We start from the raw sequence: 25,650 nt of genomic DNA, 5'->3' as shown, positions 1-25,650 counted from the left end.
GAGGTAGAGCAAAGCGGGACTACCTTAGAGGAGAGCCAGGATGTCGGGTGTGTTATATTTACAATCTCAAGAATAATTCCTGAATGGGGAGAATGTAGAGGTGGATAGAGCCTTCTCCAGGTAGAGATGTGTTTGAATATAACTACATTTCTAAGGAAGAAATTTGTGTTACTAATCTCTGATTAAGTTACCAGAGATTTGTTGCCCTCTCACATCAAGTAACAAGTAGAGAAAAAAGAATAACAAAGTCACATTTATAACAAATTAAAGAGAGTATACCACTGGTTTGATAAGTGAGCTAATAAGTAAGAACTGGACCCTTGTTGTTATGCTATAATTACTTTGTCTGCACATCTGCACATTTATCACTACAGATAATCCTGTACTGTCTGAGCTCTGTATGACTCTGCTCTGTCGCTCTCCGCTGTGCATGTGTGTGTCTAAGGCAGACTTAATTTACTTGAATTTAATAAGAGTAAGTTACATTTTCTTCCACTTTCAAGAAGGGATGTGATAACTGCTTTGACTCCCTTTTACTATGTGAGTGGCTGTTGTCCCATTCCAGACTGGTTTTTCTCTCTGTCCTTCCACAAGCTGTCCTCTAACTAGGATGGCAGAATGTTGTCTCTCTTCTGAGGCTCTCCTCAATCCTGCTATGATATTCTCTGCCTTCTGACCAGCAGGTGGTACGTGAAAATTACAGTGGTTCATGGTTGCTTGAACATTATAATGAATCTCAACCTGTAACCTTTATAACCCAATAATTAAATTCCTTACCTCCCAAAGTAAATAGGCTCTTTTCATACTAAGCTTGATTTGTTGTGACTCTGGCTGACTCAGGGTGCTCTAAATTTGTAAAAAGAATCAAAGGTGAACCTTTTCCTGGCTTTTTAAACTCTCTTTTAATTAATGGTCAGACCTCCAAATGTTACCTCCTGGAGGACAAACGAATCACTCCTGCAGTGATTATAGGAGCAGCCATTTCACAAAACCCATCTCTCCTTCAGCAAACAGAAGTATTGCTGCATCACAGTCTTCCTTTATAGTCTTTAGGCTTCTGTCTGGTTCAAGTGAGTACTTCAGCTACTATAGTTGTAACAAAGCAGTACTTTAGAAATCAGCAGATCATATCAGAGTTTGACGGGAATAATAAAAGATGTCTTAACCAAAAGATTTGTTGTATAGAACCAAGTTTCACAGTGTATCTAGGGGTATTTGTGGGAGGGTGGGTGAAAATGACATAAATAGCTGTATTCACAGACCAGTGACAAGACTGGGTAAAGATCAGAATACATCAGATTAAAAAAGCAGAGGAAAAATCTATCCTGGCTACTCGGAGGAGCCTCCCGAATAATAACACAGAAATAACATTCCATTCTTCCTAGTTATGGAACTATCAAAAGGGCTATCTGCTGTTCCTCCTGATTTCCATTTATAGTAGTGAGTTCCTTTATTTCTTTGGCCTTAGGAAAGAACCCCTGATTAATTTCAGACTTTCCAGTCTTTGAGGGAGTTAACAACTAGTGAATGTGAAGTTTTTCTGTCATTGTCCTTTCATTATCGGTTCCAAATGGTGGCGTGATCTGGTTTGTCATCTACAACAATATCTAGATCACATTGACAGAAGGAGGTGGGATGGGGGAGAAATATAGCTGCTGCATTTTAAGTTGTTGCCCAGTCAGTTAGAAAACTTTCTCATATGAAGAAACTGTCCCCAAGTTTAGAAGACTGGCCAATGCATTTTAATATATTCTTCTTCAAGAGCTTGCTCATGTCAATTCCATTCTAGGCATGCATTTGCCCACATGTGCAGTTGTCCGAGATTTTTGCCTTAGCAATATCCATAGGGTCAGCTGCAGAATCCCACTGAGTGCCCCTGCCATATACTGGTATTTGGGCACTGCTGAAACTACACCCTTCCAGTTCCTCCTTATAGCCCATGACTGTTGGTGGAAGTGCCTTATCTTGCTATCACATGAGCGTTAGCAGTTCTCAGCAGCCCATTGTCGTCTTTGTGTATAGTTTAGTTACTTAAAGGCTAACTAAGTTTAGTGTTAGGTGGTTTGGTAGTTAGAGCCCTGGCTGGGACTTCACCCCAGAGTGGAGCACGCCTGTATTTCCTGGCTTCAAACCATGCTTATCACGCAACGGGCCAGTGCCTATAAGTGACTCCCGTCACCATTGTCTGAAGTCCCATGGAAAGGACAAGTACAGAATCTGAAAGAACTTTCACTTTGGAACCCTAAAGGAGGGGAGGATTTCTGCTCAAGAGCCTCCTCATGGAGGCTGTGGGTTTTTTTCTGTGTCTGAGTCCTCCCACTGGGATCCCACACAGAGAACCTCAACATCAGCACTGACTTCTGACCGGCCCTGTTCCCCCTTCACAGGTGCTGAAGTAACAAAAAAGAGGGGCCCCTGGCTCTGGAAAGGGAAGGGGCCTCAGGCAAATGACTTGAGTCTGGCTATGTGCCTACTCCAAAGCTTCATGGGGATATAGCTGAGACCTCCCAGCCTGGCCAGGGATTCAACTCCAGGATGTGACAGGAGACGCCAGCTTCTTTTAGGGTCCTAATTGCCTGACATGGCCCTGACAGCTAAAGAACAAGCAGACCAACTGGCATCACAGACACTGCACCAGGCACTAGGACTCAGCTAAGCCCCCAACATTTCAGGGCAGACTGCTTATGGGACCATCTCGTAGGGCACTGGAGCATCCTCTGTCCCCAGTCTGCAGGTGTAAATCCTCAGCCTCACATCCTAGGAGCCCAATACCGAATTCCTAGTCTCAGGTCAGAAGGCCCAGGACCCCAGCATCTGGGTCTCCCCCTGTGAGGCATGAGACACTGAATTTGAGGCAGCACAAAGTACTGCCAGCACTGGTGAGCTTGCTGTCAGATTGCCACAGCACAAGTCACCCTTGTCGTATCTCCCAGGTGTCAGTCCGCATCAGCGCGAAATCACGCCCAGTCGCAGCAACAGTCTCCATCCCCCCATTTCTGCTCCTCAGGCAGGCACTGCTCCTGCAGGCTCAGACCTCAACATCTTTGCCCTGGTCACCAGAACAGCAGTGGTCAGACTCGGACTGGGAGTTCAGCCCCTCTCTAAGCAGGAGTGGTTTGCTGTCAACCTGTGAAGCCAGCATGGCACTTGCAGCAGACACAGTGGCCATACTGAAACTGCTGGCTCATACCAGTGATGCCAGTCTGATACTTCCACCAGTCCTCCCTGGCCATCTTGGACAAACCGCTCCTGGCATCAGAATTGGAACACAGTAATAAGTTTGATGCAGGAGCAGCACATTGGATTCCAGCCCCTAAGGGGGAGCTGCCCTGAGAAGGAACGGGAACTGTCCATCTGTCTCCAGACAAAGCAGTGGTAAGTCCCTTCCAAATGGAAAATCCACCCTCCCTGGTGATTTCAAGCAGCAGCAGGTCCTCCTTAAATAGGTGGTTAGACACTTAAAATTTGAGGAGGTCGTGGAAGAGTCTGGCAACCTCTCTGACTTTCAAGTCCTCCTCCATCGCATCCACCCAGTGGTACTTAAGTTTCCAAATCACTGTGGAGGACAACCTCTTTATTTCTGTCTACTTCCAATGAGATGAAAAAGAACTATTGCATCCATGTAAAAGGGTTTAATTACCCATACGTGGACCCTTCAGCAGTGTCACTGGTTGTATCCACTGTTAATGAAAGGAATTGATAGGGCCAAGTCAACAGTGCACCAAAAAACAAAGATGCCAACAGTCTGGCAAAAAGTTTATTCAATGACAAGCCTGCAATTTTGGGTGCCTAACAGCTATCCCTTGTAGGAACATACAGTTTTAATCTGTGGGACTCCCTTAACAATTTCAAGGAAACCTTCCAGCAGGCCTGAGCCCCGGAGTTTGTTTTTCTGGTGGATGAAGCCACAGAGATGTCCAGGGGGCCTGGGACATCACTGACTCAGCCATCACAGAAGCGACCACCCTGGCTGCTGTGAGGTGCAGCTCCTGGTTGCAGTCCTCTGGGTTTTCCCAGAACATGCAGACCACTCTACAGGACCACTATATAGGTTGAGGGGTGAAGATGGATCCTGGGAGGTGACTGGGACATCATTCTCGAGCATGCCCTCAAAATTACTTCTTCTGGTCTCCATGGCTTCTAGAATGCCTAGGTCAAGCAGATGACTGTGAAGAGGGCAGGTGTCACCACTTAGACCCCTTGTCTCTATCCTTTCTCCTGTTGTTGCCCAGCCATGGAAAGTCCCCCCAGGACCTGGCCTCCTGAGGAGTACAGCAGCCCACATAGTGGAAGGTGGCTACACAAAATCAAACTCTGGAAGATCGACCTGACCAGATAGATATTCCCAGAAGTATAGACATGACTGGAGTGTCATAATCTGCTTTTCATGCTGAAATAGCGACTTTGAGGGTGCGTCTACACTAGCCAGCTACTTTGAAGTAGCTGGCACAATGTTGAAATAGTACGTGTCGCATCTACACGTGCCGTGAGCTATTTTGATGTTGAAATCGATGTTAGGCAGCGAGACGTCGAAATCGCTATTCCTATCTGAAGATGGGAATAGCGCCCTACTTGGATGTTCAGTGTCAAAATAGGGCGTGTGTAGATGGTCTGCATCCCACTTCATCGAAATAGTGGGGTCCTCCATGGCGGCCATCAGGGGAGGGTTTGAGAGACTTTCTGTCTAGCCCCTGCGGGGCTCTATGGTCACTGCGTGCAGCAGCCCTTAGCCCAGGGCTTCTGGCTGCTGCTGCAGCTGGGGGTCCATGCTGCGTGCATGGGGTCTGCATGGGGTCTGCATGCATGGGGTCTGTTGGTTCTGTGGATCTCATGCTGTGCAGGGCAAGTGTGTCTGGGAGGGGCCCTTTAAGGGAGCGGCTTGGGGCTTTGCTGGCTCCTTATTTCGATAGGGAGTGCTTGTGTATGTGGGCACTCCGCATTTCCTTCCAGGGCAGCTCCTTTCGACATTCTCCATCACTACTTTAACATTGAATGTCAATGGCACCAGCCCTGAAGGATGTGTAGATGATACGCGTCAAAGTAGCCTATTTCAATGTTCTTATGTCAAAATAGGCTACTTCAACGTAGTGTGCTAGTGTAGACGTAGCCTGAGTGTGTATTCAACATTTGAACCTTGGTTTGTTTGTGTTGCTACTGTGTGAAGAGCCTAAAGGAAAAATTTCTGAAGTACTAAAACTAAAACTGCTTCTTAAAAATGGCTGATGTTTGTGATTCAGATCACGTGCTTGAGAAATGTTTGTATCTTGACTGAGCAATGGCTAAGTGGGAACGTAAATCCACAGCTATTGGAAGGGCATTACTTAACTCTTGCAAGAGAGAACAATTTTCTAGTGTTATGTATGGAGGTGTAAATAAATAGTACATTTCCAAACAGGAGTCTGTATCAGAAGAGCTTTTCCAAAGAGGGAAGTTTCACCACTTGGATTTTTATCTCTAGAGTGGATGAATGTGCAGTAGGTTGAAATCATGTGCTGAGACGGAGATGAACTGGATGACCTAAAGAGAGTCTGTCATCTCTGACTTCTGTGGCTGTATGAAACAAAGACTGGGATGTTTGGAAAGCAGTACCGTATGTCCTGGATTCCTAGATACTGTCCCACATTTCTGAATTCTAATATGACTTGGATCCAGATTAGGGCATCTCCAGATTTTTTTTGTATCCCTTTCTAAAGTCCAAAGGGACTCATCTTGACACCAGGTTCAAACGGCAGTATGTCAGAATGCACTACGGAACTTAACTGTGGACAGTAGCAGTGTCCATGCAGCAAGTTAGAGCATACAAGCTAGTGTGTTGTTAAATTTATCCTTAGTTTGCTGCTTGCTATGTTTTCACATAACAAACCCTATTGGTTTTACTTGAATTTTTCTGTTTTGTTTTGTTTATTTTTTCCGCGCTGTTCCCTGGAGTTCTTAAATTTTCAGAATTTACACAAGCTTTTGCTTTCCTGTCTAGTTTGTTGGGTTGTTTTGCTAGAACTGTAGAAGCAGCGAGCGTACAGCTTGCTAAAATGTGGAAGATACAGCTTTTACCCTTCTTGAGTTATGGATGTTTTCCAAGCTCCTACCCCTATTCTTTTCCTTTCTCTTTGCATGTACGACATTTCTCTTACTACAGGGTGTTTACCAATCCTGTTTATTACTTGTTTGATGTCTCAGGTTTGTGTGGTTCCTTACATTTCACAGTCTCTATTCTAAATAGCTTAACTCTTAGGATGCAGAATGGAGTTGAAAGCTAGTACACGATGAAGCAGGGTCAGAGCGGATTAGCAATGACAAGCAAAGGGAAAGAAATAGGATTTTAAAGAGGAGTGGGAGACCTTAATTTTGTTTCTTATCTATAAAATAATCTTCCATATTTACTTTGTCCCTTGCATATTTTATAATATCCTTTGTATGCTTGAATATAGTTCTTTTTCCAGGTTGAAATTGGAAGAGAGAAGAAAAGAGTTGGTCCACAAACTTGAAGAAACCACAAAGTTAACTACTTACTTGCATTCACAGCTTAAAAGGTAAGGCTGCATTTTACATTACATTTTAATAAGAAAAAAATCAAGAACTGTGTTTTTCAGCTGAACTGAATATATCTGAGCTTCATTCTTAGATCTTCTGCTAGCTGGAGACCAAAACAAGTTTTTTTTGATAAGTGTGCCAAGATACACAGCATTCAGACTCTGTACAAATCTACTGTACCGATGTAACTTCACTAAGACTATGTCTACACTTGCCCTATACTTCGAAGAGGGCATGGTAATCAGGCTGATGGGATTTTGAAGTGTCAGGGCATTTTGGGGAGTAAAGGCACTTCAAAGTGCCCGCAGCTACACATCATGCCAGCACTTCAAAGTTGCTGCAGGGGAGAATTAGCCTGTTAGCATGTTCATCGCAGCATTTCATTAGTAATCTCCCATCAGCCTGATTTCTATGCCCCTTTCAAAGTACAGGGCAAGTGTAGACATAGCCTAAGTGTACAAGAGTGAATTTTTTGCATGGTTTATAACCAAGCAGAGAGGAAATCATCTTCTTACTTAGTTGAAAAAAATGGACAGCAGCCATCTTTGGTACATGAGCTGTCTCCAGAACACACTGGTTCCTAATGAAAAGTCTTGATGGTTTGATTTGTTTTGAATATAATGTATCTGTACTCTTGACTGCATAAACTTCAGCTCTTATTACCTACAGAGCCTCAGTGTATGCTCATCATCATAAATGTTAGGGTTAAACAGTTTGTTCTGATTCTTTTCTTTTCGGTTAATTTATTTTCTCCAAAAATAGAATGTTTTTCAGATGAAAAACAAGCATAACAACTTTTTTGCCCTGCAATTCATTATTTTTAAGTCTGACTTTATAAAATTAGCAATAATGTAATGTTATAATCAGGACAGAGGGCCACCTACCAAACAGAGGATGTAAAGACACCTTCACTGCCCTGACAAGTGATCCTTTAAATACCTCATGTCACTGTTATAGGCATAGCTTCCTCTTTGTGATCCCTAAATGCGCCCCTGTCACACCTCATCTTTTACTCATGCATACTGGTGCTCATGTCTATAGTAGATTAATGACATATCGGGTTGTTTGTCCTTTCTTTGTAGTCTTTCTGCCAGCACGTTATCTGTGTCTTCAGGGAGCAGCCTGGGATCCTTGGCATCCAGTCGGGGGTCCCTGAACACATCCAGCAGGGGGTCACTGAACTCCCTCAGCTCCACGGATCTGTATTATAACCAAGGCGATCAAATAACAGACTTGGACTATCAGTATAAACTTGACTTCATACTGCAAGAAAAGAGTGGTTACATTCCTTCTGGGCCGATCACTACTATTCATGAGAATGAGGTGGTCAGTTCCCACGGGAGGCTGAGTTACAATGACTCTTCTGGATCTTCAGCAGCAAGCCATGCTCCAAAATTGACTGAGCCTCCCAAATCTGTGACGTCACTGTCTTCAAGATCCTCCCTTTCTTCCTTGTCCCCTCCAGGGTCTCCTTTGGTTTTGGAAGGTGCATTTTTGGTGTCTGCCCAAGATTCCCCCCTGCACCACCTCATAACAGACTTTGAAGACTGTGAATTGCCTGGTGATTTTGCAGGCATTAGTCTCTGTGAGAACCAAATGTCATTGGACTCTGAAGCCAGTGGAACATCACAGGCTCTTACAGATGACAGAGATCTCAATGGAAGTGTTGGGCAGCCTTTGTCAACTTTACGTGAAGGAAATGCAGGTAAAGAAGTAGTTGTAATTTCACACGTCTGTGTAATGGGTAAAATTTATTGACTAGGGTCCGAACTTTCAAATAGAGGTTTGCCTCTAATATGACCATAAATTGATTGGGGCTGTTGTACTGCCCACAAGTGTAGATCAGTAGCTACTAAGTGGGGCAGAAAGTCTTTAAAGTGCTACATGACTGCTTTTTTGTTTTACTAGGTACTAAGAACAACATGTAATTTTTTTGACTTAGGGTTCTGACTTACAAAGTGTGGAGCCTGCAATTTGCATTGATATCAATCCAATGAACCTTGCGGTATGAGGTCTTTTATAGGTAGTCTACTGTCTTCTGTGTTACCTTACAATATAATTTATTTGCATGGTAAAAAATCAGAGTGGTAACCGTATTAGTCTGATGGAGTGGGTTTTACCCAAAAAAATTAATGACCTAATAAATGTGTTTGTGTCTCAGGTGCCACAGGGCTGCTCATTGGTTTTAATATAATTTATTGTTTTTTCAAAATAGTATTTCAGAATTGGCTAAACTCTTATCCCCTTGAAATCGGCAGCACAATTCCATTTCAGGTAATTGAACCTGAAAACATTCAATATTTTGTGCTTAACAAACCCAGCTGTACAAATATATTTGGAAAAATGTCCAAGCTGAAGCTATCCAGATACCTGTACTCATGCACTTGGAGGATTTTTTACAAGCACCAGGATCTATACTCTTCTTTGCAAGACACCAGTGATTGTGTCTTGTGGTTTTTTAGACCCACAAAAATGTCTTTACTTTGAAAATTTTTCAAAGAAGTATTAAAAAAGTAGAAAAACATAAGGGTGATTAGTGTGCAGGTGCCCTACTAAGCTAATTGATAGTTGGGATCCAGTAAACCCTGTTTTGTCTCTTTGGGGACTCCTATACTAATATGTTTCTTTGCAGTTCTGTGTGAAGAACTCTGCTTGTTTAACTTTTAAGTGCAGCAACATGTTCGAATCCTGATTTGAGGGTGGAGTGGGCATTATCTTTTGTGTACTGCCCTGCCATCTGCTGGCCAAGATGTTAAGTTGCTGTTCAACTTTGTTTTTTTTTTTCTGTTGCTCCTTTTACTGCCTACTTGTGATTTAGGAGATCTCATGTACGTCCCATTTTTCAAAAAACAGCAGATTTTGAAATCTGGTTAGTATGATGACTCCAGAGTCTGAAACAATAGTGCTGTGTGTGATGTGCTGGTGGTGAGAGCTGCATCTGGTAGAACAATAATCCTTGTCACAAGATGGCTCCAGTGGACTGATTTGAAAGTCTATGTCATGCGTGATCCTCTACTATTTAGTTTCAAACACTTGTGAGAAGTAGCATGGAATATGTACCATACCTAAAAGGCAAAGGAAGGTTGAATTAGCGTCCGGTGGAACTGTAAGTGACTTCGATATGAATACATCAGTTTTCAATAACTAGCAGGTCAAAAGGTAGGAATCCTGAGTAGCAGTTGGGCAGTGGCCAAATCTTTCATGCCCTACCATATCTATCCCTCCTTTTTCTTTGCTGTAATCCCACTAAAGGTGGTGGGTGGGATAATCTGCCAGAAAGTAATGGCAGAATAAGTCTTTCTCTGCTGCTTGTAGTTTGTAAAGTGCTAGGAGTGGTGGCAACTTTGCAGTTAGAAGCACAGAAGAATGCTGCAGTCTCCCTTGCGGACTATACATAGAAAATGATGAGGACAAATTTAGTTATAAACCACCAGAGAGAGAGAGAGAGAGAGAGATCTTGGAGTCGTTCTGTAGGGTACTCTAAAAACATCCACTCAATGTGCACTGGCAGTCAAAAAGAGTGACCAGAATGTTGGGAATCACTAAGAAATGGATAGATAAGACAGAACATCTTATTGCCTCTATGTAAATCCATGGTATATCCATATCTTAAATACTAAATGTAGATGTAGTTGTTTCATCAAAAATATTTATTGGAATTGGAAAAGGACAAAAAGAGTGATTGGGATATGGAATGGCTATCTATGAGAGGAAAGTAAAAAGACTGAGACTTTTCACCCCCAGAAAGAGACAACTAAGGGGTGGGGAGTAATATGATGGCAGTCACTAAAAATAATGACTGCTTTGGAGAAAGTGAAGAGTTATTTACTCTTTCCAATAACACGAGAACTAGGGGTCACCACATGAAATCAATAGGTAGCAGGTTTAAAACCAGCAAAAGGAAATATTTCTGCAAATAATGCACAGTCAACCTGCGGAACTCATTGCCAGAGGATGTTGTGAAGGCCATTTTAACAGGATTCAAAAAAGAGCTAAACAAATTCACAGAGGATAAGTCCATCAATGGGTATTAGCCTCTATATGTCATAAGTTGGGGATGTGTGACAGGGTATGGATCACTTGATAATTATTTGTTCTGTTCATTCCCTCTGGTGCACCTGGCCACTGTCAGAAGACACAATATATGGCTAGATGGACCTTTGTTCTGACCCAGTGTGGTCATTCTTATTTTAGCTATCATCTTTGGAAGATCATGAGAGACAGGAGAGATTCCAGAAGACTGGAAAAAGGCAAATATAGTGCCCACCGATAAAAAGGGGAATAAAAACAATGCAAGAAACTACTAACCAGTCAGTTTAACGACTGTGCCAGAAAAGATAATGGAACAAGTAATTAAAGAAATCATCTGCAAATGCTTGGAAGGTGGTAAGGTGATAGGGAAAAGCCAGCATGGATTTGTAAAGAACAAATCACGTCAAACAAATCTGATAGCTTTCTTTGATAGGATAACGAGCCTTGTGGATAAGGGAGAAGCAGTGGATGTGGTTTACTTAGATTTTACTAAGGCATTTGATATGGTCTCGCATAATATTCTCACCAGTAAACTAGGCAAATGCAACTTAGATGGGACTACTATAAGGTGGGTGCAAAACTGGCTGTATAACCATACTCAGAGAATAGTTATTAACATTTCTCAATCCTGCTGGAAAGGTATAATGAGTGGGGTTCCGCAGGGGTCTGTTTTGTGAACGGTTCTCTTCAATATCTTCATCAGCAGTTTAGATATTGGCATAGAAAGTACGCTTATGAAGTTTGCAGATGATACCAAGCTGGGAGAGGTTGCAACTGCTTTGGAGGATAGGGTCAAAATTCAAAATGATCTGGACAAATTGGAGAAATGGTCTGAGGTAAACAGGATGAAGTTTAATAAGGACAAATGCAAAATGCTCCACTTAGGAACAATCAGTTTCACACCTACAGAATGGGAAGTGACTGCCTAGGAGGGAGTATGGCAGAAAGGGATCTAGGGGTTATAGTGGACCACAAGCTAAATATGAGTCAACAGTGTGATGCTGTTGCAAACAAAGCAAACATGATTCTGGGATGCATTAACAGGTGTGTTGTGAGCAAGACACAAGAAGTCATTCTCCTGCTCTACTCTGCGCAGGTTAGTCCTCAATTGGAGTATTGTGTCCAGTTCTGGGCACCACATTTCGAGAAAGATGTGGAGAAATTGGAAAGGGTCCAGAAAAGAGCAACAAGAATGATCAAAGGACTAGAGAACGTGACCTGTGAAGGAAGGCTGAAAGAATTGGGCTTGTTTAGTTTGGAGAAAAGAAGATTGAGGGGGAACATGATAGCGATTTTCAGGTATCTAAAAGGGGATCATAAGGAGGAGGGAGAAAACTTGTTCTTCTTGGCCTCTGAGGTTAGAACAAGAAGCAATGGGCTTAAACTGCAGCAAGGGAAGTTTGGGTTGGACATTAGGGAAAAGTTCCTACTGTCAGGGTGGTCAAACACTGGAATAAATTGCCTAGGGAGGTTGTGGAATCTCCATCTCTGGAGATACTTAACAACAGGTTAGATAAATGTCTATCAGGGATGGTCTAGACAGTACTTGGTCCTGCCATGAGGGCAGGGGGCTCGACTTGATGACATCTCAAGGTCCCTTCCAATCCTAGCATTCTATCATTCTATATTTATTCTCAAATCAGGAAAAAAAAAAGAAAAGAAGTTGTTCAGAGGCGGTACAGCTAAGGATGCCAGTGAGTGAAGGATTAAGTCAAATTAAGTATAAAAATTGTTTTTAATGTTGGAAGGATATTTCTTCATTCAGGCTATGCAGAAAAGAAACACTTGTATAGATTTGTTGCATGTAAGAATGGCTTTCATTTGTTGACAGTTTTCTATAATAATATACATTCATAATTCTCCTGTCGGTGAGATACCTAATCCCACCCAAGTGACAGCTGCAACATTTTAAAAATCCTGGTCACACATATGTGACCAGTCACTGTCAAGTCTAAGATGACAACTTTGTTGCAATTGTTGAGGTGTGTGTTGTGCTGTTCCTGCATGTTTATTTTCTCACTTATCGTACAGTACTCCTTGTTGCAGAAGTAATGAATTTGTCTTGTCTAATACTGTGTCTGTTTTGCCAGTGAGGAACTGAGTCACAGAGATTAGAGAGCCTAATTCTCAAAAGTGCTGAGCCCCTGCTGCTTGTTTTAAAGTCAGTGATAGTAATGGATTCTCAGCATTTCTAAAAATTGGGTCGTGTGTGACTTGCCTAAATTCATCCAATGAGTGTGTGGCAGAGCTAGGAGCACAAGTCAGATGTTGAGTCCCAGGCCTTAATCATAAAATCCTCCCTTCTGAATCACAATCCCTGACACCAGGACACCTCCCCCAAGACACATATCAGATTCAAGTCTGTGCTCCAAAGAATCAGAGTGTTAGAGCTCCTCAATGAAATAATTACAAGATTTTTTTAAATGTGGGCAAAACTTATTTTTCCTTAATTTCAGCCTTGGAAAGGGCTATACTGTTTTAGCTGGAATTTTCCAAAATACTCAGTTTGAGGTAGATCTCTTACATGGAAAATTTCAGCCTATATGGTTAAAGTTTGGCAAAGCATAGTAAGCAATTGAAAAAAAGTTGTGTGATAGAAAGCAGAGAAGGCAACTATAGAGGGTGCTGCGAGTGCTACCTCTCACAATACAAAATGTCTCTTCAGACAAAGTGACTCTACTGGCCTCTTCTAAGCTCTTCTGTACAGGAGAAATATGTAGAAATAGTATGTATTTACTGTCCTGGACAGGCCCCTGCTGGCACTGACCAACTTGGAATAACCATGAATTTCTTGCACATTCGGTCTCGTTCATTGTCAAAGTCAATCTCAGGCTGCCGTGGTTATTTCTAGGGATAATCAAGTAATCTTGTCATCACCTTCACCTCTCACATGAGTGAAGGGGGAAGCACTTCATCATCAAGGAAAAAGCATCCCTTCTGCCATGGAAAAGGCAGAAATGTAGCAATCAGTCCTCTAATCTGAAGCCTTAACATTTTAACCTCTTTAACAAGATGTAAAGTCATGACTCAGGGTGGGTGTGTAACACATAACAATATCATTCACAGATTAACAAAAAAAGCCTCGGTAGGCCTGTGGTTTATTACATGGCAAAATGATCCTTTTAATGAATGCTGTGTGTTTGCTGCAGCACACTAGCATATAAATATGATCTGGAGTTTAAAATTAAGTAGTAGCTGATGATAAAAGTTCTCTTGTGTATTAAGCTAATGATGATATTAGGCATTCCTTTGCTACACCAAATCAGAGATTGCCAGGGCAAATCCTGAAGCTTCTGTTTTTTAAAAGAACTAAATTGGAGGTACATGTCTCCTAGAACAGGAAGTGACCTTAGGAGGTCATCTAATCTAAGTCCCCTGCCCTCTTGGCAGGACCAAGCACCATCCCTGACATCTGTTTGCCCCAATTCCTAAATGGCCTCCTCAAGGATTGTACTCACAACCCTGGGTTTAGCAGGCCAATGCTCAAACCACTGAGCTATCCCTCCCCGCTGCTTCTGTATTTTTAATAAAGCATAGTCGTCAGCCCTGTTTTTATGTGTTGCTGGAATTTTGTAACAGTGAGAATTTAAAGCTTGAAATATAGGTTCAAAGCTCAAGTTAAAAACTAATAAGGGTGAGAGAAGCCTTGTTTGGGTAGGAAATAATAGTCATACATTTTCATGCTCATCAGTTTAGACATGTAAATCCCTAACTAGGCTATATGATAGTCGTAATACATCCTGTACCTGTTCAGTGGGGTGGAATAGAATTACTCCATGAAATTAAGCTAAGGTTCATCACTTTCAGCTTCTCAGTGTTTGAAGCTGTGCAGTTACCTTGCTGATGATTGTCTAGCACTAATTTTGATTCTTCCTCCCTTGCTTAGATGTGGACTTACCAAGAAGAGCAGTAACTCAGCTGCTTGAGGAGAAAGCAACTTGTGTATCTGCTGCAGTGTCAGATGAGTCTGTGGGTGGAGACAGTGGGGTATATGAAGCTTCTATAAAACAGTAAGTTTAAGAAACTGACTTTTTGACTGAAAGTAGCACACATCCATCCACCCATTTGCTGCTTAATTTAGAAAGAAAGGGATATTGACAAAATATTTACTTTTTAAATATGAGAAAACATGCACATTATAGTGGACTACCAGTACTACAGTAGCTATGATTTTAAATTAAAATCGTTTTAGGCCCTTTAATTTGGCTACATACTCTGATATAGTGTTTTCTACTCCCGTTTCTCTTGCTATAAGTATATCATATGCAGAAATGTAACATGAGCTAGAGGTTCTTTAGAACAATAAATCAACTTTAAAACAGATAATAGAATTTGAAGAATATTACAAACACACACAGACTATGGGGAGTCTATAGGGTTTTCAGTTTTCACCTCAACTTTTATGTGTTCCTCATATTAAGTGGTCAAGGCAGCAGGGTGTGGGTGGGGATTTAATGAGATGCTTACTTTCAAGTGTTTCACCAGCAGCAACAATAGCTCCCTTTTCTGGGCAAATGAAGGTGCATTACAGTGTAGAGGGAGTGAGAGGAAGAATCATTAAGTTCTGATAAAACTTTTAGTAGATTGAAACTATCTCAGAGTCAAAAGACCAGATAAAACATTTCAAATGAACCCTAGCCTTAGACGATCTTTCAAGATTTCTACCATTCTGAAATCAGATCTTGCCAGAACATCTGATGAGTATTCACACCACTCAGTCCTGCCCTTAAGCTGTGAGTCTGTACGTCAACCTGAACTCTAAGGCGTAACCTAAGCATATTCTGCATCAGGCCTTATCGCTCCTTTCTTGGGCTATGTTTATACTAGACAGAAGTCGACCACCAATATGCAATTTTAGCTCTGCTTTTTGCATAGCTAAAATCAACTTATCAGCAGTCGACTTCAATGTCTGTCTATGTGGAAGAAAGTCGATGGGAGCGTTTCTCCGGTTGACCTTCCTTAATTCTCACCATGCATGAGGAGTTCCATGGTTGATGTTGACCCTGGAAAGAGCCATTTCACACATAAATGAAACAAAATTCCAGAAGATCAACCCTGACCGGGTTGATCTTCCATGGTAGTATAGACCTAGTCCGGGTCCCTCTCATGCAAGGTTTGGGAGGAATTAGATTCACACAGATAATGCTCAGCTTGTGACTAAATTCGAGTCCAGTCATTCATGCTGCTGCATGTGTGTGTTTTGTCTCAGTCCATCTTCATCACAAGAGCGTATCTTGTGCTGCTTGTCAGAGTTATAGCAAGCAGAATGTGAATAAGCAGGATCTATAGAGATCTTTCCTAACCCTCCAGAAAGCTAACAATGGAGAAGCAGGTGGAAGCAGGAAGAAATCTCCTTCATGTCTACCATTCGCAAGGGGACAGAGGAAGGAAAGAGGAGAAACACTTTCTTTGTTCCAGCAACAAAACAGAGAGAGAAAGAGGTGCTTCTCCTTTCGTGCAAGCAATTAAGAAGTGACTAGGCATCTGTGAGAAGAGAGCATAGAGTGGTGTGCCAATCCCAAAATAATCATGGCATACTGTCTTGACATTGTATTGAATGTGTACGTTGTTCTTCGCATTTGGACTGTGTTATCCAGAAGGTTAGATTAGATAGTCACAATGGCCGCTCCTGGCCTTAAAATCAATGACTCTCATTAATACCGTGTCCTTCCTCAAACAGCCACTATGTTAGCAATAGCTGGAAATCAATTTGTAATATTCTGACTTGTTTTCTCTCATGTTCTCCCTCTCTGAAATTCTTTTTAATGATAGAGTAATCTCTTTAGTTCCCAAAAGGTTATTTCTCTGTATCTCTCAATATGTCTGTGCATATCTGTCACCATTCTTGCATTCATACCTGTTAGTTCTGACTACTTTAAACAGCTGGCCTGGCACCTTTCCTAAGTCAGACTCAGAAGTGGCTCATCTTAAGACTTAGGAATGCTATTGTAGTACAAACAATGAAATTCTCAATTGTGCTATATATTCTATGTCACCTGTCTGATGGAAGGCTTATGGGTTTTTTTAATTCCTCTATGATTATTTAAAGTTAACTGATTTTCTTAACCTTGCTTCCAATTATTTCTTATCTCATCTAGACCAAATGAAACGGAAGATGCTGTGTATAGTGAAGACGATGCAACGATTCTAGAGGCTGCCCAGGTGCAAATAGGGCTTAGGTAAAGTAATAAGCAAATGGGAAACATCTATTCGTATTTAGAAGTTTGTGGCAAACTGCCTCATGCTGTCTTCTTATTTTAACAGATATGACCAAAGTAGTTCAAGTTTTGTGGTAATCGTAGTGCAGCTCAGAAATCTTCATGCCTTCTCTGTCTCCTTTGGTTCCAGAGTGTAAGTAAAATAATAATTGAGCAATAATTCTGAAGTGTGCCTTTACTGCAGGTTTAGATACTGTATAATTATATGTTATCATTATTAAAAACAGCAAATAAAAAAAACTTTGTATTATTTCCGACAGTCTCTCAGGAGTTTCCATAAATGTGTTGTCTTATGTGTGTAAAATTATAAATAATGTTAAAATAGTCTGTTTTAGTTGTAAACAAGGGCCAGTTGTAAGTTAAGGGGCGAGTAATAAAAGTGGTAAACAGCTTGATGGAAGAATTGAAAACTGCTTATGTAGGAAGTAATAAAAAAAATAAGAGAGTGTTCTCAGACATGTCTACATTATCCAGAAGATTGACCTGCTCAGGGTTGATCTTCTGGGGTTCAGTTTTGCGCATCTGGTAGGGATGCACGAAATTGGGGGTCAGTCGTCAAACCCTGTACTCCTCGCTGTCGTGAGGAGTAAGGGAGGTTGACGTGAGAAACTTCCTCAGTGAGGATGGACAGGTAAGTTGATTGTAGGTAAGTCGATTCTAGCTCCACAATTGCCATAGCTGGAATTGTGTACCTGCAATTGACTTCCCTGCCTTGTGTAGACCAAGCCTCAGTGAACATATGAACAGCCGTACTGGGTCAGACCAATGGTTCATCTAGCCCTGCAGCCTGTTTTATGACTGTGGCCAATGCCAGAAACTCCAGAGGGAATGAACAGAACAGGGCAGTTATGTGACCCATTCCCTGTTGCCAAATTCCAGCTTCTGCCAGTTAGAGAGCTAGAAGTGTCGAGAGCAGTGTTTCCCAAATGGTGTTCTGCGAAACCCCGGGGTCCATGAAGTAAAAATAAGGGCTTTGTGAGAAAATTCCGTTACAATAGCTGACTCCTCTGTGGCTCCCTGCCCTGCTGCCGCCAAAACAGTAGAACTAAATTTAATTGGTTTAATGGCTGGCAGGGTGGCGGGAGGGATCTGGACATTTAAACCAGCTGAATTTAGTTCCATTATTTCAGAGGTGGCAGGGCAGGGAGCATCAGAGAGACCCTCACTCACCCCACTACCTAAGTGGCCACACCCCTCTAGTGGGCATGGCTCAGCTCACCCCCACCAGCAGCACACTTCCATGCCAGCCTGCCTTCTTCTGGGTGCATGTGGCTGCCCCAGCCATTGCCACAGATGGGTTACTCCTGGGGGTCAGTTTGAGGCTGAGAGGGGCTAAGTTTGGGGTGGGGGGGGCGGGTTTGGGGGCTGAGTGGGGTAGAGCCTGGCAGTGGGGTTTCACAGAATTCTTTGAAGTTTAAAAGGGTTCTGTGAGTAAATAAAATTGGGAAATGCTGAGTTAGACCATGCGATTGCATCACAGCCAAGATGGACTTTATGATGGGTAGAGAAGGAGGTGAGATGAAAGACATGTATTAGGTTCTGTACCTAGAGCTGTGAATTAACTTGCTGTGTGGTCTTGGACAAACTGCATCAGTTTTCCAGCCTATAAACTAGGTACAATAATATTTGACAATCTCAACAGTTTGTAACAAGACTTAGTATGATTTGAGGTAAGACAAACTGTGGAAAATTGGTACTTTTAAGGCTATTTTGAATTACATTCACTGATCAGTAGGAAGCTAGTGAGCATGAAGGATGTTTACGACAGTCGTGTATTTAGGAGTTAATAGTTGTATGTTCATCACTAGTCTGCACCCTTAAAACTCATTGTGCAGAAATTTAGGAAGACTGTGAAAATGGAAAGTTGGGATATATATAGATATGGTTAATGTGCAGCATAAAGAAGGCTGACAAAGTTAGAGCATTAAATAATCAGGTGAAGTACAAATATTAACCATGTTCTAAAGAGATAGGGTTAAAAACAAGTTGATTCCCAGATTTTTGGCCTTGGGACCAAAGTAAATGGTCGACTTCAGAGACCTTGGGCAAATAACTTTTTGCTCCATGAAAAGGACTCAGATATACTTGTTCATTTAAAAATCTTGATCTCTTTTCTTCTAATACAAAGTCATCCTTCTTAGAAGTGAAAGAATTTTTAAAATCCTGTATACTTGTCTGTATTTGTAAGCTGTTTACATTTTACTTAGCTTTGACAATGACAATAAATCAAGTCAGTATCACTTGTTCACTTAGTATTGCCATGTTTGAAACAGACAGGGGAATTTACATTTGTTCAGAAAGACCTGTTCTCATTGAACCATTTTTTTAAAACTTGTGGAAATAATGCTGTTGGTAGTAAGTTTATAAAACCTTGCTTTCATAGTTTGAAGTTTGACGTTCAGTTGTCAATGTCCTTTTAATTCTTCAAAGTACCCAGCTGTAGAAGGCTGACACATCTATGATGTGATACAAATAAAAGTAGATACTTGGGACTCATAGTTAATGTCTTCAGTATTGAAGAGAAATCCAAGGTTGTTGATAATGACGTAAAAATAAAGCTAAAGTGAGGAGGTGCATACAAGACAAGGGTTAAGAAAAAATCCTTGGAACGCTTGAAACATATATGAAGGATGGATTCATATTTGGAAACTACACTGTTGACGAAGGTGCTCAAGAAGGTTAGAGACTATTGAACTTAGGCTACATCTACACTTGGATGCAGGGATGTAATTATTCAATAGTAGCATCATATTAATCGCCTCCAAGTACTGCTTCTTATATTTCCTAGCTCTTTTCTTTCTCTTTGATTAGTTTTCCATTTTTCCTTGTTTTATAAATAAAAGGTACAGTGCATTCCACCATGCCACTGAAATCATTTCTAAGTGCTTAATTTTTCTCTCTCAATTTTCCAACTCTCTCTGCTCCCAAAGGATCTTTCAACTTTCTAGGATTTCTTGTTTCCATTAGGATAATGTATCCCACTTTCTGTGACATTGATCTTCAGCATCTTTCACACAATACTAGAGTAAAAGATTTTTTCGGGTAGAGTCAGCAATCTCTACCTCTCCTGTCAGTATCTTGCCAAGGCACATTTTGGGGAAATGGCTAAGCAAGGGACAGGTGGGAAGTTAAATTTATCAACCTCCATCTTTATCCTTTCTTGCAACTGAATTGCTGTCTGTCCATTTCCCTAGCATGCACTTTTCCTTCAGAGCTTGTTGGCAGTTTTCCCCTACGGTGGAAGGCTGACTCTGGTGATTTTCTTTTCCCCTCAGCAGGGCTATGTCTACACAAGAGCAATCTCTTGACAGAAGTTACTGTCAGAAGGTATCTTCCAATAAAACTTCAATCGACATATTGCAGCCAGACTGAAAAGCGGATCAAAAAATTGATCTGGGCCATTGACAGAGAGTGGCCGGACTGCCCGGCTGCTCTCTTGACAGAACAACCAACTGGAAGTACAGCATATAGGGCTTAACAGTGTCCCAGAAGCCCTTTCTGCCGACAGAAGTTTCCCCCCCCACACCAACCCCTGAGCATCCACACTTGCTTTCTGTTGACAGATTCTGTCAACAAAGGTGTTCTGTCTTATGGGGGATTGGCAGAATGCTGTCAACAAAAGTGCCACATTGTGTCTAGTTACTGTCAACAGAATGCATTTGTAATGGGGATGCGCCATGAGTTTTGTTGACAAAATTCCAGTTTTGTCAACAAAACCCTATAGTGTAGACATAGCCCAGCTGGCATGTGTTGAGTATAGTACACCTGCAGCTGAGCACAAGACAATTACAGGGATCAAATGTACAGAAGCCATTAATTTTGGATTTAGTGAATGATCTTCAGTAGTAATTGTGCTTACATACTTGGTGCTTTTTGCTGATTTTATTTTGTTCTCTTCAGGTATTTTAGGGTAGCTGTACTTCCATCCTCAGTGGATATCAGCTGTCTGTTCCGCACAAAAGTCCATCCAGCTACGGAAACCATTTTATTCAATGAGCTATTCAGAGTAGCCATCTCCCAAGAAGTTTTGCACCATAAGACATTGCGTGTCGATGTCTGTACCGTCAGTAAAACTCGACGGGAAGAATGCCTGGTATGCATTTTATTAGCTTTTGTTTGGCATGCTTTTTCCTCCCCCACTCTGCACTGATTAATGTGGCGTCCACAAGTCAGCAACAATCCCAGAAGAATTCAGCACCACATCTTAAGCAGAGGTGGAAAAAGTACCCCAAAAGTTATCTGAGTAAAGGTGCGGCTGCTTTCATTTCTGGATACTTGAACACAATCTAGACATGATGTGCGTGTAATTTTACTCAAGTAGTTTTCCTGAGGGCCACCAGTAACTTATACTTAAGTCATCATCACATAACTAATATCTTGCTTCCATTTCCCATTAAGCTTGCCATTATGCAAGAATAACAATGGAACATTTCCCTTCCAGGACTCTGTCATGGGGAGAGAATCTTTTTTTTTAATTTTAAAGTCCTCCCATATTTTATGTTTGTTATAATTGTCGTTGTTGCCCAATAGCAGTGGTGAGAGCGTGAGATACATGAAGGATACAGATAAATAGTCATAGATTCTTCAAAATGTAAACTGTAAACCCTGAGCAATGCCTTTAGCCCTGAGCAGGTGTCCAAGGAGTGAGTGGATAGTGCCCAGAGGAACTGGACAGATGTGTGAGACAAATAGAGTACAATACTTGGCACAGATTTCCATTTGCTCTTTAAACTCTGTTCCATCACTGGAGAAGTGATGCTTTTTGAGCTGCAAAGTGCCCAGAAATGCTTGTCAATTTGTCTTGTCCTTTGTACAATGAACAATACTGTAGGTCGAGAGCTCGGCTCTCCTTAAGGAAAAATGACCCCTTTAAACATTTCCCTTCCATCTGTCGTTCCTGGTAGGCTGGAACTCAGCTCAGCCTTGCAGACTTATCGCTTTCTAATGGGACTGATACTCGGTGGTATAATCTGCTGTCCTGCAAGCAAATTCCTGGCAAAAAGAACAAGGAACAAAATGAGGAAACTGTGTTCCTGCCTTACAAGGAATTACCAGCCTCGCTGGACGTGGTGAGCAGTGTGTGTTAGCTAAGCCAGCAAAAGCAAGAAAAAAGGTGTTGAAAAAAGGTGTCCCCGCCATCCTTTCTGTACTCCCTTTCCCCAAGCCAGTTACATTAATGTTATGTCTCCCATATTGCAGTTCATTTTCATTGACTTGACTTGAGCCTAGGATCCCAATACTGCAAGCACCCATGTTAAATATGAAGTATGTTCGTAAGTGTTTGTAAAATCAGGGCCCAAATGGGTCCAATATTTGAATCCCTCTCTCCCCCGACCTTCCTTAAACTGTTATTTTAAAAGCAGAGTCTCCCTACCTGCCCTCTTAGTTAATTTGGTCTCTTATTTCCATATGTGTGTTTTGCAAACGGCTTTGGTTTTTAGTTCTTTGCATTCACGTGTTAAAATGTTTTCACTGCATAAAAAAGCCCTTTTTAAGCAAAATGTACCTTAATCCTTCCAGCGAAAACAAATGTCTCTGTTTGGTGCTTGCATCACTAGAACAGCATGATACATACATGACTTTTAAGAAATAAATCTTTTCTTCCTATTTAGTTGATACTATGATCATTCATCCCTCATTAGAGAGGAAATAGACTTCCTGGTATCGCCCTATCAGAATACATAAATCTCTTTTTGAATGTTTTCACACAGCTAATTAGTATGTAGCACGTCTGGAATTCTGATCCAGGACAGCAACTGATAGTCTTTTGTCTTTTTATAACCAGTTAATCATGTTTTCCTCATGTAAGAGAGTGCCAGAGAAATGCAATTCTTGCCAGCGTTGTCATTTGCTGCCCAATGTACTGTGTCTGGTTTCATGCTCTTCATTTATACCATCAGGATGCTGTCTCGGCTCTGCTGGAGAGGACATCCGCTGAGTTGGAAGCGGTAGAGCAAGAGCTGGCAGAGGAAGAGGAGGAGGAGGAGGAGGAGGAAGGGCAGGAGCACAGGGGCACTGATGAAGACTGGTAACGCTGTTTTTGTCCATTGACTCTCCTTGTAGGCGTAGGAAAAGTGCTTCAGCTGCCAGGAAAAATAATTAGTTCTTCTGCAGGGACAATTCATTATCTTCACTTAAGTTTGCCAAATATCCTGAATGTTCTAATTCTCTTTCCCTGCCCCCTTTTCCGCATAATCTATTCAGTTCTTCTAGGGTTACCGTATGAAAAAGAGGGCACCCCCAAGAAGGGATTGTATCTATATCAGTATCTACCAACTCCCATTGTATTAATATGTTACAGTATATGTAGTACATTTAATGTAACAGGAGTAGTAGATACTGCTATAGATGCACTCCCTCCCAGGGGCGTCCTCTGGTTTTGGAAGGTCACATATGGTAACCCTAGTTTTTCCCGACTCGCTGACAGTGTCCCAAAATGTTACATCACAGATGCTACTTGTCCCATATTAGTGCAGCCCACACCCCCATTAACTTTAATAAGAGATTAATAGTACTTAGGGCAAGGGGACTGCTGCCTCTCCTACACTGGATATGTGCTGTTTGTTCTTGTTCTGGCTGGGTTGTGAACTTTCTCCCTGAGTGGGATGGGTTCTGTTGCTAAATTACTGTATTTTGTTGTGAATCTTAAGGAACAGTCTTTCCGAATGTGGCTTTTCTATAGTTGCCATATACCAAATGGGTAATCATGTACAGGGACCTAGGAAGTTTTTAGGAGGGCTTTTTCATAGCATGACATTTCTCTTGTGTCAGTGATTACCGCAGCAGCATGCTGCTATCAAAGGTGTCGTGCGTTGCTAAAATATTCTCCAAGGTGAATTATAACAGAGCTTTCTGTTTTTTCTTGGAGCATATAATTAAAAATGTGTTCACCTGTGTGATTTGGAAGCATTTGGTGACACTGTAATCATCCTGTGCTCAGTAAGATAATGTATTAATAAAGCACCTTTTCTACAAGATGTAAGATTTAGGTATTCCAGTACTTTTCTCTTGCGGATCTTCTCAGTTCAAGGATGACTTGGGTCACTTGTACTCTTCCAGGTTAGAAATGCTCGCAGAAGCCTCTGGTGAAATTGCGGACAAAGAGGAAGATGGAGTTAAACTGGCAGAGGAAGGCAACTGCACAGATAACATGAGATTGGGTACCAATTCAGAAGAGACAGATGAAAACCAGGGCAGGGAAGAAAGTGGGTGTGCTGACACGCCTGGCAATCAGCTAGCTGCTGTAGTACCAACACTGGTGAGTATTTTAGATTGTGCTTCCCTAAACCAGACTGCATGTTTGAAGACACCATTTAGTCTTATGAAATATTTATTTGCTTCTTTCCCCACAAGTAGGTCATAATAGCACATTGGGTTTACAAGCCTAAAGAGTTTCACGACATGTATTAGTTACCTTTAGTTTTGTCTTCTTACCTCTCAGGATTATGCTTTCAAAAAAATTAAGCGTGGGGAATTTAGACCTAAATCTTCCATCTGAACTTGTAAAAATGGAAAATTTCAGTGCCTTGTCTAGTGACTTAGCAGGGATTGCAGTGAGTTCTCGGTTAGCGCTGGTCCAGGAAGTGGTCAAATGGACTGAGGGTCTTTTGGAACCCAGGCTGGCAGGCACACAGATCATGGCCCTTAGTCAACATGATGCTTAAGCACCTGCCTATGACATCTCACGTGCCTAAAGTTATACGCATGCTTGAGTCATGTTTTGAATTGTGGCCTAAAGCTGAGCTCTAGCCCTTCTTAGGAAGGCCTGCCTTCTGCCCTGGGTCAGAGGCACAGCAGCAGGTGAGGGTACAGTATCTGATACTGTAGTACTGATTAAAGTGTGCCAGATCCTCCTTCACTTGCTATGCTGGTGCTGAAGACCTTCTCTGATATGCATGGGCAAATAGATCCATGAGAAAGTCAAAGAATAATCAGCTTTGCTGATGAGAAAGCAGAAAAGATGCCTACATGTGTCATCAGGCACGGTAAATAAAGTAGAAACCTAATGGATATTGTATGAATTAGCTGAGTGGGAAGCCTCAGTTCATATTAGTGATTTGGCAGATGAACAGTTGCCATGGGTTGGGCAAGGAAGAAGAGCAGCAGTAAATGATGTATCCCTGCTTCAGAGCACTTGCATTGGGGAGGGAGGTGAGGGACAGTTGGCGCCTGCCCACAACACAGCATCAGAGCCGCACCATGCAGCTGTGAACTGCAAACCCAAATGTTTGCTCTGAGTACAGGTTGAACCTCTTGTCCAGCACCCTCAGGACTTGAGTGTTGCTGAACAAGAGAATATGCTAGACCATGGGAGGTCAATATTGCCTAGCACCTTACCAACCTTTCCACTGCTTATTGGGCTCTTAGAAGACATTTGGGGTAAGTTACAGCTAAATAACACAGAACATTGAGTGCCATAATGGTGGCTGCGAACAAACTTTATGGGTCAATGGCCGTGTCTACACTAGCCCCAAACTTCGAAATGGCCGCGCAAGTGGCCATTTCGAAGTTTACTAATGAAGTGCTGAAATGCATATTCAGCGCTTCATTAGCACGCGGGCAGTCGCGGCACTTCGAAATTGACGCACCTTGCCGCCGCGCGGCTCGTCCCAACGGGGCTCCTTTTCGAAAGGACCCCGCCTACTTCGAAGGACCCCGCCTACCCCATGAGCTGATGGGAATAAGGGGACTTCGAAGTAGGTGGGGTCCTTTCAAAAAGGAGCCCCGTCGGGACGAGCCGCGTGGCGGCGAGGCGCGTCAGTTTCGAAGTGCCGTGGCCGCCCGCGTGCTAATGAAGCGCTGAATATGCATTTCTGCGCTTCATTAGTAAACTTCAAAATGGCTATTTGTGTGGCCATTTCAAAGTTTG

At 42.0% G+C, this 25,650-nt stretch overlaps 1 protein-coding gene across 1 annotated transcript in view; it reads left to right on the top strand.

Annotated features, from left to right (window-relative positions):
• Nucleotides 1-25,650, top strand: part of WWC2 (WW and C2 domain containing 2) — a 165,410-nt gene that overhangs the window by 120,671 nt on the left and 19,089 nt on the right. Inside the window, exons 10-18 of the mRNA XM_074992969.1 lie at nucleotides 6,441-6,530; nucleotides 7,614-8,236; nucleotides 14,450-14,573; nucleotides 16,662-16,742; nucleotides 16,828-16,914; nucleotides 20,682-20,874; nucleotides 21,686-21,850; nucleotides 22,682-22,809; nucleotides 23,841-24,039. Of these exons, the coding sequence (XP_074849070.1) occupies nucleotides 6,441-6,530; nucleotides 7,614-8,236; nucleotides 14,450-14,573; nucleotides 16,662-16,742; nucleotides 16,828-16,914; nucleotides 20,682-20,874; nucleotides 21,686-21,850; nucleotides 22,682-22,809; nucleotides 23,841-24,039 (1,690 nt within the window). The remainder of the gene's footprint in view (nucleotides 1-6,440; nucleotides 6,531-7,613; nucleotides 8,237-14,449; nucleotides 14,574-16,661; nucleotides 16,743-16,827; nucleotides 16,915-20,681; nucleotides 20,875-21,685; nucleotides 21,851-22,681; nucleotides 22,810-23,840; nucleotides 24,040-25,650) is intronic.

Source organism: Carettochelys insculpta, chromosome 4 (genome assembly GCF_033958435.1).
Source record: "Carettochelys insculpta isolate YL-2023 chromosome 4, ASM3395843v1, whole genome shotgun sequence".
Taxonomy (NCBI): Eukaryota; Metazoa; Chordata; order Testudines; family Carettochelyidae; genus Carettochelys; species Carettochelys insculpta.
This window is presented reverse-complemented; position numbering and strand designations above follow the sequence as displayed.